Below are 12327 nucleotides of genomic sequence, written 5' to 3'. Positions count from 1 at the left end.
TCCCCTAGAACTGGAGTTTTGAGCCACCATGTTGATTCTGCGAACAAAACTTGGGGTCCTCTGTAAGAGCAGGCAGTGCTCTTAACTGCTGAACTGTCTCTTCAGCTCCTAACTGTACCTCTTATCTACTTAAAGAATTTGTTCTTTTTATTTCCCCTCTCAGTCTATTTTATCGTTTGTTTCATAGTTGATTGTAACTGTCATAATAGTGTCTTTGATATGTTGTCCTTTGACAGACTGAAGAGTGTAACTTAAATGATAGAAGTGTGCCATAAGTAGGCACATTTTAGTGTCATTCTGCTTTCAAATTAGTTAATTTTCTTCTTAGAATTTATTTTTACCAATGTTAGCTCATGTATTTGAATTTTCCTTCATTATTATAGGTGCCGCCAGTGGGTACTGAACTTTCAGCTGGTACTGTACCCTGTGAGCAGCTACCACCTTTTCCTGGACCTTCTCTAATTCAGGTGCTACTAAGTTAAATTATTTTCTGTGGCCCTGCTTTTTTTCACCAAGTTTGTATAAATTCTCTATTGTGTTATTTATCTTGGCTTCCAACATATTTGGCAGGCCTGGCATGGTGGCACATGCCTTTAATCCCAATGTTCAAGGGGGTCTGTTAGTTTCAGGGCATCCAGGGCTACATAGTAAGACCCTGCCTCAAACAAATAAGTAAATAATAAACTGTATCTGGCTATACTAATCAGATAATGAGCTTTGGATTCAAATGAGATGCAATATATAAGGTGGAAAGCAATCAAAGAAGACACAAGAGCTTCTGTTTATACAGTGTTTATAAGTGCCACCCACCACAGCACTACAGGCACAAACAAGTAAGATGAAACTCTGAAAGTTAAAAAAATAAATAAATAAAGTTGAGCTCATTATAGAAATAATTTAACTCTGAGTTCCTGAATCAGAAAAGAGACCTATAAGTCAGCATTCTTGAAATCTTTGGAACTCCCTCCCCTGCCCCAATACATACATCAAGAGTTCTTCCTCACTTTTCCTTAAAACTCTGTGTTCACTTTGTTTTTAAGAAAGGAACCATGAACCAGGCCTTGTAGAAAAAGATCTATAATCCCACCACTTGGGTGGATCAAGAAAAAGACTTGTAGGTATGAGAACAGCTGGCTATTCCCAGAGGGAGAAGGGGGTGAAAAACCACATAGATAACTGGTACTGCTTTCTTCTGGGGCTTAAAAGCTTTTCCTTATTTTTTTCTTTCATTAGTGAAATAGTTGAAGTACAGTATGGTTATACTTACAATATTTAAGTTACTGTTTACTTTTCCTACTACTGTTACCAATGCATTTAATTGCATGATCATCAAAAAAGTAGTTCTACATCCATTGTAAACATGAAAAAGCTTCTGACATGAAAGAGCACATACATTTAAAATGATATTTGTAATTCATTTTTAAATTGTATTTAAGAAAAGCATGACAGATTGCTTACATGAGAAGCCCATTATGCATTTATTTCTACGTATTTGATCCTGATTTTCAATAGAACATGATAGGATAAGGAACATGCCACAAATTAACTCCAACAGAAAATACACTCTACCAGCCAAACCATAAAAGTTTAGGAGAAAAGGATGTGTAATGGTAAAGTTTATAAATAGGAATGTATTTTTAGCCTGGTTCTTGTTAGAAGTATATATTCAGAGGCCTGGCACCATGTTGTGGGAGTATCATTTGAACCAAGAAGTTTGAAACTAACCTGGGAAGCTTAGCAAGACACCTAAGTCAGCCTCTAGATTTCTGAGGGAAGGGAAAGGTGTAATGAGAATTGCGTGAAGTTAAAGGATAAAAGCCTGCTAAGAGAAAAACAAGCTTAGAAGCAGGATTAGAGCGTAATAAAGGTACTTGAGAGGTGCGCAAGTGGTCCATAGTATCTCCTTCATGCTGTTAATGACAAAACAAAGTACAAATAGTAAGAGCTGAAGAGGCAACTTACAGAACTGGAAGTAGCATGTAGATCTCTTTCCTTTCTCGGCCATCGGGGCATCGCAGCTGCCAAAATGAAGTTCAGTCCCTTCATGACTTCTGACTGAAGCAAGAACTGCAAACGTCATTTCAATGCACCTTCTCACATTTGGAGGAAGATCATGTCTTCTTCTCTTTCCAAAGAGCTGAGACAGAAGTATAATGTTCAGTCTATGCCCATTCGAAAGGATGATGAAGTTCAGGTTGTTAGAGGACACTACAAAGGCCAGCAGATTGGCAAGGTGGTCCAAGTGTACAGGAAGAAATACGTCATCTACGTTGAACGAGTCCAGCGAGAGAAGGCTAATGGCACAACTGTCCATGTGGGCATCCTCCCCAGCAAGGTGGTTATCACCAGGGTAAAGCTGGACAAGGACCGCAAGAAAGATCCTGGAGAGGAAAGCCAAGTCCTGACAAGTAGGTAAAGAGAAGGGCAAATACAAGGAAGAAACAATCGAGAAGATGCAGATCTCATGCACAGCTTTCATTAAAGACTGCTTAAGTAATAAAAGAAAAAAAAAAAAAACAAGAGCTGAAGAAAAGAAAACTATTCCTTGATAGTTAAAAGATGTGTTAATGCCATCTCTTATTCAGAGAACAGTTCTCAGAAAGATGTATGAAGGCTGAGAAAGAGCCAGACATAACAGTAAGAGGACTCAGGAGATTGAGCCAGAAAGATCACTGCAAGTTGAAGGCTAGCCTGAGCTACACAGAAAAAAAATAGATGGATGGATGGATGGATATAGATAGATAGATAGATAGATAGATAGATAGATAGATAGATAGATAGAGGGTATATAATCTAACAATAGATTCTGATATACTTTCCAGAATGTATTTTCATAGAGAAAACAGGAAAATCACTAACATTAAACATAGAAGATTGAATTATTCTGAAACTACAAAAGCATAAATGTACTTGAATTGTCCTAGGGATTGATAGACTTGACAACTTGATAGATGATATTACTATATTATGGTGGTTTCATATTCAGTATTATAACAAATGTTGTGATCTAGAGCATAAAATGATGTATGTAAAAAATAGCTATATACAGTGACACTGAAGGTACTAAACTATTTACAGTACTGTAACTGTTTTTGCTTAGTCCCAGCAACCACTAGAAGATCTTGATGCTCAATTGAGAAGAACACTTAGTCCAGAGACTATTACAGTGACATCTGCAGTTGGTGTAAGTTTTTAAAGCCAGGATTAAAAAAAAAAAAAACAAAACAAAAACTTCTTAAGATTGTTTTCTAGCACAAACTATCATCTAGATGATTATTACCTTAATTCCTATTCAGAGTCCTTGTCAACAAAATGACACGAATTAATTAAAGACTAACAATGACTCTCTAATGTATCTATGGAAAAAGATATCAGAGAAGCTTGTTGCGTTTTATTTACCTCTCAGCAAATTATATTGTAGCTCAAGCTTATGAATTTTATGCTTTGGGAGAGCTTAAATCCTTGTGACTATATTTATTAAAACTACCAGCCAGCCAGCCTGGTAGTGTGCGCACCTATCTCTGTGAGTTCAAGGGCAGCCAAAGCTACACAGAGAAACCCTGTCTTGATGAACAAAAGAATCTAGTTGCCAGTCAGGCAGTGATGGCACAAGCCTTTAAATCCTAGCACTCAGGAGGCAAAGGCAGGTGGATTCCTGAATTTAAGGCCTGTCTGGTCTACAGAGCAAGTTCCAGAACAGCCAGGCCTATACGGAGAAACCCTGCTCCAAAAAAAATTTTTCCCCTAATAAATATCTAAGCTATACTGTTTCAACATCTTGTGAGAGGCACTGGAAAGATGGCTTAGCAATTAAGAACATATTGCTGCTCTTGGAGAAGACCAGAGTTCAGTTCCTGGCATAACTGCTTATAATTCAACCTTTAGGGAATCTAATGCATTTTTCTGGCCTCTCCTGGCACCTGTACACATATACATAAATAAAAGTAATGTAAAAAAGTTTTTTGTGCTGAAAACTAAGAGAACAGTAAAGAATTAAGGTTCAGTGTTTTTTCCTAAAAGCTGCCTTTCTATATTAAATCTTTAGGTTGTAAAAGAAAAAAGGAGAGGGGATTAAAAACCCACTGCCTTAAAGTATTTCTTTGTATATACTATGTTTTGGCCATTTTACATAGATGAGAGGAAAGGTAACAAAAGTCAGAATGATTAAAACTGAAGATTCTATGGTATCTGTGTATATGTGTTTTGCAGCCTTTGTCTACGATGTCGTCAACAGCAGTTACAGAAGCAGGGACTCAGCTTCAAAAGGATGGTGAGATGCCTCCTCCTTCCTTGTGTTTTATTGAACCCAGTTCTACCTGTAAATGATAATACAGTTTACTATTTAAAAGGCACATTGTTGCACTTTTGACTTTTATATAAGAGTACTTATATGGTTTCATGACTGAAAAACATTGTTAACTAATTTATAAAGTAGGAAATATTAGTGGACTAATGAGTCTTGAATGATTATATTGGGTAATGTAATAAGCATGAATAAAATTTTATAAAATGAGATCCTTTGTTATTATAAAAAAAACAATTACAAGCCCAGGTGTGATGGTGTGCCCCAGCAGAGGCAGAATAATTTTGAGTGGGAGACGAGACTGAGCAACATAACTGAAGCAAGCTTAGTTACATAGCTAGCTATATACTGTCTCAAGCAGGGGAAAAGGCTAGGGGTAGTCAATTTACAGATAATTATTGTGATTTGTAACACTGACTATATAGGAAATATAGTTTATCTTGAAAAACCTGAACATAACATTTGTTTATAGATAAAAATTTAAGGTATTAATTTGTCAGTTTAGACATAATTTTTATTTTCAAAGCAATTACCTTCTGAATGGACTCTAATTAAAAACAATAGAAATGAGTACAGCAGTATAAAAAGTTTAGAAATGAACAAAGCATAGATTTCTAATTTATTTTAAATGCATTGAATTTATACAATAAAAGCTGATATTTACCTCAGGGCTGGGAATAAAATCTACAGGCACAAATCCCTACAGGCTCAATCTATATCACTTGGAGTTTGGGAATGACAGAGTGTGCCAAATAAAAAAATATATAAACAGTAGGTCTAATCCCAGAACTCAGATGGCTAAGGCAGGAGGATTGCCATGAGTTGCAAGCCAGTGTGGGATACAGTGTCAGACCTTGACTCAGAAACAAAACAGAGAAGTGAAAAATGTAAAATCTGAGAAGATGGCTTTTTAAACCAGTAAAGTTTGTTTGTTGGAGACAGAGTCTCTATATAGCCCTGACTATCCTGGAACTCACTATGTAGACAAGGCTGGCCTCAAAACTCAGAGATCCTCCTGCCTTTGCCTCCGTTGTTGGGATTAAAGGTGTACACTACCACACATGGCAAGATAGGAAATTTTGATAAATGGTTTGGTCAACTATGTAGTCATCTGTGTAATGCCAAGATGAACAGGAGTTTAGACCGAGGTAAAATTTCAAATCTCAGATGAAACATCATAAAATATCATGGATAAAAGTATCATGGATAAAAGTATATGTATAAAAATACCATAAGCCTATTTTTGTATATAATTAAGGCAAACTAAAAATAATGAAACCTCCTGAACGAATTAAGCATAATATTTATCTTCTTCCCACCCCCATCTATCTAGAGCAGAGTCTAGGAGTATCTGGGATTTTGTTTGTTTGTTTGTTTGCTTTGCTTTGTTTTGTTTTGTTTTAGAAAGGGTCCCAGGTAGCCTAGGGTAGCCTGCAACTTACTATGTAGCTAAGGATTACCTTGAACTCCTGATTCTTGTGCTTCCACATTCTGAGTGAGAATTAATTATGTGTGCTACCATGTCCAACTGGAACTTTTTTTTTAAAGGCCAGATACTAAGATTACTAAGGTCGTACAATCTCTGTTAAGAATTATGTTATACCCATATTTACAGCAACTACTAATAGTAAGTGGGTGAACATGGCTGTGTGCAAAAAAATGTATTTCTAAAAATGGTCAAAAGCAAAATTTGTCCTACTAACCACAGTTTTTACTAATACAGCGAAACAGGATAGTAATAAGTTTAGTGCACAACCCACAGGAGGCAGTTAGTAGTCTTTTTTTTTTTTTTTTTTTTTTAAGATTTATTTATTTATTATACGTAAGTACACTGTAGCTGTCTTCAGACACTCCAGAAGAGGGAGTCAGATCTCATTACGGGTGGTCGTGAGCTACCATGTGGTTGCTGGGATTTGAACTTAGGACCTTCAGAAGAGCAGTCAGTGCTCTTAACCACTAAGCCATCTTTCCAGCCCCAGTTAGTAGTCTTTTAGACTAAGTTTAAAAAAAAAAAAAAAAAGTAGGAAAGTTCTTTTTTTTTTTTTTTGAGAGGGGTTATTGAGACAGGGTTTCTCTGTACTTCCCTACCTGTCTTGTAATTTGATCTTTAGACCAGGCTGTCCTTGAATTCAAATCTGCCTTCTTCTGTCTCCTAAGTGCTGGGATTAAAGGCATGCACTATGGAAATACATAATAACAAAAGTACAAAACAAAGCTATAAGCAGTTGGATTTCTTGGCCTCGTGGAAAAAGCCTCTGGCAGTCAGTTTAGTGACATCTATCAAAGTTGTAGTGTGTAGATCTATAAAAGACTGTTTCTCAGACAACTTTAAAAATATGAAGGAAGGTGATGGTTAGGCAGGCAGAAGTTCCTCCTGCTAAGCCTGTCAACCTGAGTTTGGTCTTTAAGACTCACAGAGTAGGAAAAGAGAACCAACTGCCACAGTTGACATGCTGATGTCCATACACATTATGTAGAACACACATGTACACATACAAAATAAATAAATGGAATTTTCTTTATGTGTGTGTGTGTGTGTGTGTGTGTGTGTGTGTGTTTAAAGATAAAAACTGATGTTGCCTAGTGATGTGGCTCAAGGGTTAATGCCATACAAGCCTGATAACCTGCTTTCTCATGCCAGGATCTACCCTATGTAGAGAACTAAGTCCTGAAAGTTGTCCTCTGTCATGTACTGTTGTACATGCAAATGCATACTCACATACACACATCATAAAGAAACCGTAACAATAATGAAAAATTTAAAAATAAATTATGTGTAGCTGATTGCATACTTGTAATTACATACATACTTGGGAGACCGACACAGGAAGATCAAGTTTGCTAGCACACTTTCTAAGGGTAGGAAAGAAATCTTTAATCACATTACTGGCGAAATTGCAAAGAAACTAAAAGATTAATTTTCTTTTGTCTTCCTGTTTCTTGTTACTGTCTCTCAAGGCACAGAAGGTCATGTCACAGCAACTAGTTCGGGAGCTGGTGTTGTTACGATGGGGCGGTTTCAGGTAAGATGATCATTTTCTTTGCCTCCTTTGGGGACAGGATATATAATTAAAAAAAAGATTATGCAAACCTGGTGGCATGGGCTATGATTCTGGATACTTGGTTGAATACCTGAAAAGGACGGCCATCATTTCAGGGCATTCTTGGGACTACAGAATAAGTTCAGGTCCAGACTTTTTAAACTTATTTTTCTCAAAATAAAAATTAAAAAGAAGGCTAGGATATACTCATTGCTAGGACACTTTAAGAAGCATATTCAAGATCCTCAATTCAATCTCCAACTAAAAGAGAAATATATATTACATACATATTTGGGACATAATTATAAATCTAATGATGTATTTTATTTTACATACTATTATGTATTTATATGTATATATTTTATATACTATTTTATAACTCTGTTCTTCTCATAAACCATTACTACCAATTAAAGAAAATGCAAATGTGTTTTCTTCCACCTACCCCTTAAATTTAGAGAGACTATGGCTTCTCTAAATGATCTTTTCTAGATTCTTTTTTTCATTAGCCATTTGGTTTACCTAGACATTCTTTTCTTCCTTGTTGTAATTTTCCAACACATTAAGGAAAGTAATAGCAAACATCTAAAAATACCTTTCATATTTAGTATGTTTTTCTTAGGATTCAGCCCTCAAGTGAAGTTGGTATCAAGTGATACTACATTTTATTTCCCCACTTGGTCCAACCAGTGAGAATTTTTGGCCCTTAGTACATATAAAACCATTCTCACACTTTAATTATTTTGGGGAGTTGGATATGATAGGTGATTTTATTTATTTATTTTTTAAATTCACAAATAGAGGTTCTAAGAGTTTGGAATGGGCTGAGTTTATATGATCAACAAGTCATGGCATGGATGATCTTACCGTTGATTCTAACATTTGAAATTTGTTGGCTATAATCTATTCATAAGAAGCATTCAAGATCCTATAACCTATTTATAATTTGACTAAGACATAAATTTGTGTAATGTCATATAAGAGGTAAAAATGAATTATTTAGTCAGCAGCCACTGAGAATATGCATCTCAGTACTGATGCAATGTTCTCTGTAATAAGTATCCACTTTACTTCACAGTGATCAAAGAGACTAAGAGAAGAAATTCCACAAGTTCACTTGAAAGTCAGTTTCTCCTTCATCCCCTCCCCCTTCTAACCTTCTTCCCCTCTTTAAGCTAAGCTCTCCAGCTCAGGCTATGTGTGTGAGGATGGTTTTGAATTTCTTTCTGATCCTCCTGACACTGCCTCCAAAGTATGCTGGGATTGCAGGCATGTACCACCATCCCTGGTTTACTTAGCCCTGGAGGTTTCTCCCAAAGGCCTCATTCATACTAGGCAAACATTTGGTGAACTGAGCTACATAACCAGCAGATTTTTCTTTTCTAACTGTCCATGCTAAAAACGGAAGATCTGTTTCTCTATTCCTCCCCTCCCTCCCCTTCTCTCTCAGTTTTGTTTGTTTGGCTTTGTGTTTTTTGTTTTTGTTGTTTGTTCATTTTGTTTTTATGAAAAAGTTTCACTATGTAGCCTTGGTTGGCTTGGAACTTTGTATATAGGCCAAGTTGGACATGAACTTAAGGAGATCTGCCAGCTTCTAACTCTGGAGTGCTAGGATTAAAGGTGTGTACCACCATCCTAGTCAGGGACATCATTTTTTAATTACACTTCATTTTCTTTTTCCATCAGGTTTCAGTTACAGTGGATGATACCCAGAAAGAGCGAAAAAATAGGTCAGAAGATACAAAGTCGGTTCATTTTGAATCTAGCACATCAGAGTCATCAGTTCTTTCAAGTAGTAGTCCAGAGAGCACCCTGGTAAAGCCAGAGCCTAATGGAATTACTATTTCTGGCATCTCCTTAGATGTCCCAGACAGCACCCATAAAGCACCTACCCCAGAAGCAAAGTCAGAAGCAGGGCAGCCTACCAAGGTTGGACGTTTTCAGGTGACAACTACAGCCAACAAAGTGGGTCGTTTCTCTGTTTCAAGAACTGAGGACAAGGTCACAGAGCTCAAAAAAGAGGGACCAGTGACCTCTCCTCCTTTCAGAGATTCAGAACAAACTGTTATTCCTGCTGTGATACCAAAGAAGGAGAAGCCTGAGCTGGCAGAACCTTCCCATCTGAATGGGCCATCTTCAGACCTGGAGGCTGCCTTTCTAAGTAGGGGTACAGAAGATGGTTCAGGTAGTCCACACTCTCCCCCTCACCTGTGTTCAAAGAGCCTTCCCATCCAGAATCTAAGTCAAAGCCTTAGTAATTCATTCAACTCCTCTTACATGAGTAGTGACAATGAGTCTGACATTGAAGATGAAGACTTAAGGTTAGAACTACGACGACTACGAGAAAAGTAAGTAATTTTTTCATGTAAAATAGTGTGTTAGTATCTCACCTGGTATTAATAGCTTTTCAGGGGGCTGGCAAGATGGCTCAGCAGGTAGGAGCACTGACTGCTCTTCCAAAGGTCCTGAGTTCAAATCCCAGCTACCACATGTTGGCTCACAACCTCCCGTAATGAGATCTGACGCCCTCTTCTGGTGTGTCTGAAGACATCAACAATGTACTTATTTATAATAATAAACAAATATTTGGACCGGAGCAAGTGGGGCCGACCGGAGTAAGCAGAGGTCCTAAATTCAATTCCTAACAACAACATGAATGCTTACAACCATCTGTCCAGCTACAGTGTACTCATATACATAAGATAAATAAATCTTTTTAAAAAAATAGCTTTTCAGTACAGATGCTAATTTCACATCCCCTTTGAGCAAAAAGTGATACACAAAAGCTAAAATTACCTGATTCATTCAAAAGCTAAAATTACTATTCATTGGGCTGTCCTGTACTCATCAGCACACATGGCATTTCTACTTTTGGGATCTCTTCAACACCTATATTATTAAATTATTTTTGATTGTGGCACCTTTAAAGAATGTTGTTTATGTGTATATGTGTTTTGCCTGCATATATGTATATGCATCATGTGCATGCCTGGTGCCCTCAGAGGCCAAAAGACAGTATCTAGACCTAGAGTTACAGATGGTTATTGGCTATGATGTGGGTGCTGCCAACTGAAGCCAGGTCTCTGCAAGAAGAGAAGTGCTCTTAAGTGGTGAACCATCTCTTCAGCTCTGTTAATAACTAACAATTCTTGGTTGTTTATAAGTCTATAACATGAGTCTAATAATAGCACTACTATATATAATTGTGACCAGTTTTTCTAATTATCACTTGGATCACAGTAGCATTTGTACTTACCCTTTGTATGACCTCAAGTCCTTTTTTTCTGTAGCATTCTATCATCTAGGCTAGAAGCTTGCTAGGATGTGTCTTGTGTAATAGAGATCAGCAAAAATGAATTGTCAAACTAGAATCTCACAGCATATTTAGCAAAAGGATTCATAGCTGTATGCAGATTTAATTGTTATATGCTTTAACTCTTACTTCAACAATGATGGTTATATTTTTATCTATGTTTGACTATCTTTTTAGACATCTTAAAGAGATTCAGGACCTGCAGAGTCGCCAGAAGCATGAAATTGAATCTTTGTATACTAAACTGGGCAAAGTTCCCCCTGCTGTTATTATTCCCCCAGCTGCTCCCCTGTCGGGGAGAAGAAGGAGACCTACTAAAAGCAAAGGCAGCAAGTCTAGTCGCAGCAGCTCATTGGGCAATAAAAGCCCACAGCTTTCAGGTACAAAGCCCTGGGACTTCTAGTCAGTCTTCTGTATCCCACCATGTATGTAACTACTAACATTGGTTAATTTCTATTTCTTTGAAAAGGTGCTTAGTTTTCTAATATCCTTTTTCTTCGACTTTTCTATCTCTGGTATATTTTGAACCTCTGTTGACACTATAGAAGTAGGCTTTTTTTTTTTTTTAATGTAATCGGTGTTACTGTTTATCTTACTAACAATATTTATGATTATTCTTCAGGATAAACATTTAGCTCTGTCAGTTCATAAATGCAACATTTGATCAGACCCTCGGGCATTTAGAAGAAAAATTATTCTCTGTTTAGTAAACTAAAGATCCTTTCTCTTTTTTAATTTATGTATTTTATTCCATGTACATTGGTGTTTAGCCTGCATGTGTGTCTGTGTGAGGTTGTCAGATCTCTTGGAAATGGAGTTACAGATGTTTGTGAGTGGCTGTGTGGGTGGGTGCTGGGAGTTGAACCCAGGTCTTCTGGAGGACCACATAGTGCTCCTAACTACAGAGCCATTTCTCCAGCCTTAAGATTTTCTTTTTTAAATGTCTGTGAACTGATCATAATTGTATAAACATAATGTAGCTGTAGACTTGGGTGTGCTTAAGTGGCAATACCCTAAATGAAGCTTTGCATTCCATGTATCTGTCTTAGGATAAAGAACTCAATGGTCACTCTAATCAAAGATACGAAATCATAACTTTTCATAATAGACTATGCCTATTTCGATGGGATAGAAAGTTCTGTCCTTGTTGAAATTGTGTAGTATATGACAGCTAATTGGTTTCAAAGTTAAAAGAAGGCTAAAAGTGGGTTGATTTCACATTTGTTCTCCAGGTCTAGTTGAAGTATAGAAAGTAGGCATTTGCAAATTTCTTACCTGCTTTTTATTTATCTAGAAATTTTTATAGATAGTCAGAACTTTTCTTGTGTACTTGACCAATTTATTCAACTTTATATTAATAGAAATATGTCTGTATAGGAGAGTGACTAGGGCTGGCGAGATGGCTCAGCTGGTAAGAAAGAGCACTGACTGCTCTTCTGAAGGTCCTGAGTTCAGATCCCAGCAACCACATGGTGGCTCACAACCACCCGTAATGAGATTGAACACCCTCTTCTGGTGCGTCTGAAGACAGCTGCAGTAAATTATACTGGAGTGAGTGGGGCCCCAGCGGGGGTCCTGAGTTCAACAGCAGCCACACATATGATGGCTCATGGCCATCTGTATAGCTACAGTGTACTCATACACATAAAATAAAATAAAATGGCGCATGC

At 37.1% G+C, this 12327-nt stretch overlaps 1 protein-coding gene and 1 pseudogene across 13 annotated transcripts in view; both read left to right on the top strand.

Annotated features, from left to right (window-relative positions):
* Nucleotides 1-12327, top strand: part of Wnk1 (WNK lysine deficient protein kinase 1) — a 116678-nt gene that overhangs the window by 92278 nt on the left and 12073 nt on the right. For 12 of the 13 annotated variants that reach the window (XM_031383211.1, XM_031383213.1, XM_031383212.1 and 9 more), the window contains 6 exons: nucleotides 384-467; nucleotides 3101-3184; nucleotides 4210-4270; nucleotides 7262-7326; nucleotides 9031-9692; nucleotides 10835-11037. In XM_031383211.1, coding sequence (XP_031239071.1) covers nucleotides 384-467; nucleotides 3101-3184; nucleotides 4210-4270; nucleotides 7262-7326; nucleotides 9031-9692; nucleotides 10835-11037 — 1159 coding nt within the window. The remainder of the gene's footprint in view (nucleotides 1-383; nucleotides 468-3100; nucleotides 3185-4209; nucleotides 4271-7261; nucleotides 7327-9030; nucleotides 9693-10834; nucleotides 11038-12327) is intronic. The other variant, XM_031383203.1, reaches the window with a different exon arrangement.
* Nucleotides 474-3093, top strand: LOC116099503 (annotated as a pseudogene).

The sequence above is a fragment of the Mastomys coucha genome, unplaced genomic scaffold, assembly GCF_008632895.1.
Source record: "Mastomys coucha isolate ucsf_1 unplaced genomic scaffold, UCSF_Mcou_1 pScaffold20, whole genome shotgun sequence".
Classification (NCBI taxonomy): Eukaryota; Metazoa; Chordata; class Mammalia; order Rodentia; family Muridae; genus Mastomys; species Mastomys coucha.
The sequence above is the reverse complement of the archived record's forward strand: the minus strand, read 5'-3'. Positions and strand labels throughout refer to the sequence as shown.